The 5,591-nt window shown below is 59.7% G+C and overlaps 1 protein-coding gene across 1 annotated transcript; it reads left to right on the top strand.

The window, feature by feature from the left end:
* The first annotated feature begins 242 nt into the window (after positions 1-242).
* Positions 243-5,346, top strand: LOC123452865 (leucine-rich repeat receptor-like serine/threonine-protein kinase BAM3). Its single transcript, XM_045129594.1, has 2 exons — positions 243-3,083; positions 4,506-5,346. The coding sequence occupies exons 1-2, from the start codon at positions 335-337 to the stop codon at positions 4,946-4,948; spliced, it is 3,192 nt and encodes a 1,063-aa protein (XP_044985529.1). The 5' UTR covers positions 243-334; the 3' UTR covers positions 4,949-5,346.
* The last annotated feature ends 245 nt before the right edge of the window (positions 5,347-5,591 follow it).

Below are 5,591 nucleotides of genomic sequence, written 5' to 3'. Positions count from 1 at the left end.
AGTGCTGCTGCTGCTGCTGACCAAGACTGAGCCGAAACATTCCCAGAGCAGAGGACACTCACTCACTCACTCACTAGGACAGAGACAGAGAGGAGCAGAGCACTCGATGGCTTTCGCTTTCGCTTTCGCCTCCAAAAGAAGAGAAAGCAAACGTTGCACTGCATGAATGAATATGATCACCAAAGACCCCCATCGCCATTCTCACTCCCACAGGCACAGCTGAAAGCAAAAGCATCGTCCATCCATCCATGGAGGCTTGAGCCAGCCAGTCGTCTTCATCATCACGCACACAACCTCCCAAGAGCAGCCATCATTCCGTCCATCCATCGCTCGCATGGCGGCATCCGTCCTCCCACTGCTGGCGGCACTGCTTGTCTTGCTCTGCCTCGATCACCTCGCCGTCGCCACGGCATCCAGCCCATACCCCGACCCCGACTCCGACTGGCGGCGGCAGCAGGCCGCCGCCCTGGTCACCATCAAGGGCTCCTTCACCTCGTCGCCGCCGGCACTGCACGCCTCCTGGACGCTCGCAAACCACGCAGGGCTCTGCCGCTCCTGGCCGGCCGTCGCCTGCGACAGCCGCGCCACCACCGTCGTCTCGCTCGACCTCTCCGCGCACAACCTCTCCGGCGCGCTCGACCCGGCCGTCGCCAACCTCACCGGCCTCCGCTTCCTCTCCCTCTCCAACAACGCGCTCGCCGGCGACCTGCCCCCCGCCCTCGCCGCGCTAAGAGAACTCCGCCACCTCAACCTCTCCAACAACCAGTTCAATGGTACCCTCCAGCGCCTCGACCTCTCCGCAATGGCCGCGCTCCAGGTGCTTGACCTCTACGACAACGACCTCGCCGGCCCGCTCCCCGACGCCAGTAAGCTGCCGGTCAAAACGCTCGTCCACCTCGACCTCGGCGGCAACTTCTTCTCAGGCACCGTTCCGCGCAGCTTCGGATCGCTGGAGGCCGTCCAGTTTCTCTCTGTAGCAGGTAACAGCCTCGCCGGCTCCATCCCTCCCGAGCTCGGCAACCTCACCGCGCTACGCCAGCTCTTCCTCGGTTACTTCAACCAGTTCGACGGCGGCATCCCCGCCGACCTCGGCCGGCTCGCCAGCCTGGTCCACCTTGACCTTGCCAGCTGCGGCCTGCAGGGCGGCATCCCACCTGCGCTCGGCGCGCTCACCAGGCTCGACACGCTCTACCTCCAGACCAACCAGCTCAACGGCACCGTCCCGCCGGAGCTCGGCAACCTCACCGCCCTCCGCTTCCTCGACATCTCCAACAACGCGCTCACGGGCGAGGTCCCGCCGCAGCTCGCCGCGCTCCGGGAGCTCAGGCTGGTCAACATGTTCATCAACCGCTTCCGCGGCGGCGTCCCCGAATTCCTCGGCGACCTGGAGCACCTCCAGGTTCTCAAGCTGTGGCAGAACAACTTCACGGGCTCCATCCCGGCGACGCTCGGCCGCGCGGCGCCGCTCCAGGAGGTGGACCTGTCCACGAACCGGCTGACCGGCGAGGTGCCGCGGTGGCTGTGCGCGCGCGGCCAGCTCCAGATCCTCATCCTCCTCAACAACTTCCTCTTCGGCGCGGTGCCGGAGGGGCTCGGCGCGTGCTCGACGCTCACGCGGGTGCGGCTCAGCAACAATTTCCTCACCGGCGAGCTCCCTCGCGGCTTCCTCTACCTGCCGGCGCTCACCACCGTCGAGCTGCAGAGCAACTACCTCACCGGCCATCTTCCAGAGGACGACAGCGTCCCGGCGAAGGAAAGAAACATGCTGTCGCTGCTGAACCTGTCGAGCAACAGGTTCAACGGCTCGCTGCCGGCGTCCATCGGCAGCTTCTCGTCGCTGCAGACGCTTCTCCTCAGCGGCAACCAGCTAGCCGGCGGTATCCCGCCGGAGGTCGGTCGGCTGAAGCGGCTGCTGAAGCTGGACCTGAGCGGCAACAACCTCACGGGCGAGGTCCCTGGCGAGATCGGCGAGTGCACGTCGCTGACGTTCCTGGACCTGAGCGTGAACCAGCTGACCGGCGCGATCCCGGGAGCGCGGCTGGCGGAGATCAAGGTTCTCAACTACGTGAACGTGTCGTGGAACAAGCTGGAGGGCGGCGTCCCGGCGGAGATGGGTGGGATGAAGAGCCTGACGGCCGCCGACTTCTCCCACAACGACCTTTCCGGTGTGGTGCCGCAGAGCGGGCAGTTCGCCTACTTGAACGCGACGTCGTTCGCCGGCAACCCGCGGCTGTGCGGGATGACGCTGGCGTCGTCCAACCCGTGCAACCTGACGACGTCGACGTCCGGCCCGCGGCTGTGGCCGGACGGTGGCGGTAAGCGGGAGGCAGCGACGTCGTCCGTGGGGCGTCTGAAGCTGGCGGCGGCGCTGGGGCTGCTGGCGTGTTCGGTGGTGTTTGCGGTGGCGGCGGTGGCAACGACGCGGTCGGCCATGCAGCGGAGGCGGCGGCAGCGGGGCAGCGGCGGGTGGCGGATGACGGCGTTCCAGCAGAAGGTGTCGTTCGGGTGGTCGGAGGTGGTGCAGTGCGTGAAGGAGAACCACGTGGTGGGGCGCGGCGGGGCCGGCACGGTGTACCGCGGCACGATGCCCGGCGGGGAGGCGGTGGCGGTGAAGCGCATCGCGGCGACGGGCGGGGGAGGGGGAGACGATGGTGGGTTCTGGGCGGAGGTGCGGACGCTGGGTCGGATCCGGCACCGGCACATCGTGCGGCTGCTGGCCTTCTGCTCGTCGGGCGACGGGAAGAGCAACCTGCTGGTGTACGAGTACATGGCGAAGGGCAGCCTCGGGGACGTGCTGCATGGGCATGGGCATGGGCATCACCATCAGCATCTGCATGGGAAGGATGTGATGGCGTGGTCGACGCGGCTGCGGGTGGCGACGGAGGCGGCCATGGGGCTGTGCTACCTGCACCACGACTGCTCGCCGCCGATCCTGCACCGGGACGTCAAGTCCAACAACATCCTGCTGGACGCCGCCATGGAGGCCCACGTCGCCGACTTCGGGCTGGCAAAGTACCTCCGCCATGGCGCCGCGTCCGAGTGCATGTCCGCCATCGCCGGATCATACGGATACATCGCGCCAGGTACGTACGTACGTGCACGCATGCATGGTGAACGTTGCTTCCCTTATTATTGGTTTCTCGATCAAATTCGTTTGTGTGTTTTGTACGTACGGTATGGGTCGTGTCCAACGTTGGTCCGTTGGCCCGTTGGCCATGAAAAAAAAGAGTTAGTCCGTTGGGCATGGCATGCATGCAGCCCCAACCTGGTGACGTGACGGTCAGATAGAGATAGAGAATAGATAGATGCTGCCGACCGAGGCCTGCATAGATAGATAGATACTACCACTACCACTGCCACATAGGCCAATCATGCTTTCACTTTCTCTGTGTTCGCCCGCTCTGCTGAGTTGGTCGAAATTCTTTTGATGCATCTCTCCCGACGTCGAGACGCCATGGACCATGGATGGATCATGGGGATGGATGGATGGATGTTGGAGAGCTAGTGATGAGAGAAAGAGACAAGGAAAGAAAGATCTGATGATGACTAGACGTACGCCTCAAACGAAGCGCCATGTCCTGCCTGCATCACCAGGCAGGCAGGCAGGCAGTGTCCTCCCCTCCCACATGCCCATAAAATAATAATCCAGACTTACTTACTTACATGCATGCCTAAAAGGATGGGATTAGTAAGCGAGAGAGGGATTCCCTCCATCTTTGACCACCCTAATCATGAGAACGAACACGTGCATTACTTTACATAGTTTATGGTACTATATAGTAGGAGTACTTATGCTGTTATGCATGGTCGGAATGCTAAGCTCGGGCAACGCAACAAGGGTCAAGACAAGCATCATCCAATGCATCCATGCACATGCATGCTCATCGATCCATCATCTGACATGCATATCTCTCTCTCTCTCTCTCTCATTTCCTGGTAGAATAGCTACTAGGAGGAAATTACCATGCATGCTTTATTCTTTTGTTACTGACATGCATATATACTTTGAGATCTCACGTACTGTAGTAGTAGTATATACTTTAGACTTTAATTAGTTGTGCTTTAGCTAGGGCTACGTGCTTTGTAGTCCTAGACACACTGATCCATCCTAACAGTACGTGGGATTTCCTTTTCCTTTTCTTTTTCCTTTTCCTTTTTACATCAAATCGACGACCAAACTTTGTTCAACTGCTTTCGGTCGCTCCAAACGAATCCTAATGATAAAGATATACTTACAAAGAATGCACAAGTATCCATGGACATGGACATGGAGAAGGACAAGGACAAGGACTACTCCTTGGGACCTCTAGCATGCATATATATATATATAGCTCTCCACCACCTTAATTTGCATTGTCTTTCCTCCGTCCGTGCATGCAGATGCAGATGCAGGGGTCTTTCTTTCTTTTCATGCATACTTGTACTACTTGATATATATACGAATGTGTATGTACGTGCGTGCGTACACTCAGTGACAATGTATTGCATGGCATGGCATTTGGCAGAATACGCGTACACGCTCAAGGTGGACGAGAAGAGCGACGTGTACAGCTTCGGGGTGGTGCTGCTGGAGCTCATCACGGGGCACCGGCCGGTGGGGCCTCACCTTGGCGAGGACGGCAGCCTGGACCTGGTGCAGTGGGTGCGCGCCAGGGTGGGCCAAGGGGTGGAGGTGGAGGTGGAGGCGGTGCTGGACCCGCGGCTTGGCGGCGACGTGCCGGCGTGGGAGGCGGCGCAGGCGCTGTTCGTGGGGATGCTGTGCGTGCAGGAGCAGAGCGTGGAGCGCCCCACCATGCGCGAGGTCGTCCACATGCTCCAGCAGGCCAAGCTGCCGCCTCCATCCCTGCACGCTTCCCCTTCCCCTTCCCCACGACGCGCCATGCATATCGCCGACGACGGGGCTGCCGGAGGAGGATCGGAATCCGACAGCGAATGCGAAGGCCGATGAATGATCGATGGAGACGGGACGTCACCTCGCCGGTCGGCCTGGACCAGGACCAGCTCCGGACATATGTATGCATGCATGCATGCACCTGTACCTGTACGGTAGGATGAGCATGCATGCATGCATGCCTACGTGTCGGGTCGGGTCGGGTCGGTGTCGCCGGGTCCTCGTTGGCCTCTACCGGCGACAGGCATGCAAGTTAAGCTCGCCTGTGTCGGCCGGCATCCATAGGAAGGAAGGAAGGAAATGCAATCAAGGCCATGCTGTACGGCGCCTGACGTACTCCTACAGGGCAGCTGGGTTGCTCGTATTAGTGAGTGAGAGACTAATATATACAGTATCCTGCATGTAACATATCCCATGGAGAGGGAGTAATTAATTAATATTGTTCCCGGCCTCCAGTGATTTGATTTCTCTCGTCTCGTGCGACGCCTGCTCCGACCTACGGTGCCAAACTACTCGCCCTCCATCGATGATCGGAGGGGATCGTTCGTCAATGGATGGATGTATATATATATATAAACTACGTACTACTGTACTACAGTAGAAACAAATCTCACGATCGACCGCTTGTCTGAGTTGTGTCACATGCATGCATATACGTACGTAGAAACGGGCAGGGCAACGTGAGATGTACATATCGATC

This window comes from Hordeum vulgare, chromosome 1H (genome assembly GCF_904849725.1).
Source record: "Hordeum vulgare subsp. vulgare chromosome 1H, MorexV3_pseudomolecules_assembly, whole genome shotgun sequence".
Classification (NCBI taxonomy): domain Eukaryota; kingdom Viridiplantae; phylum Streptophyta; class Magnoliopsida; order Poales; family Poaceae; genus Hordeum; species Hordeum vulgare.
This window is presented reverse-complemented; position numbering and strand designations above follow the sequence as displayed.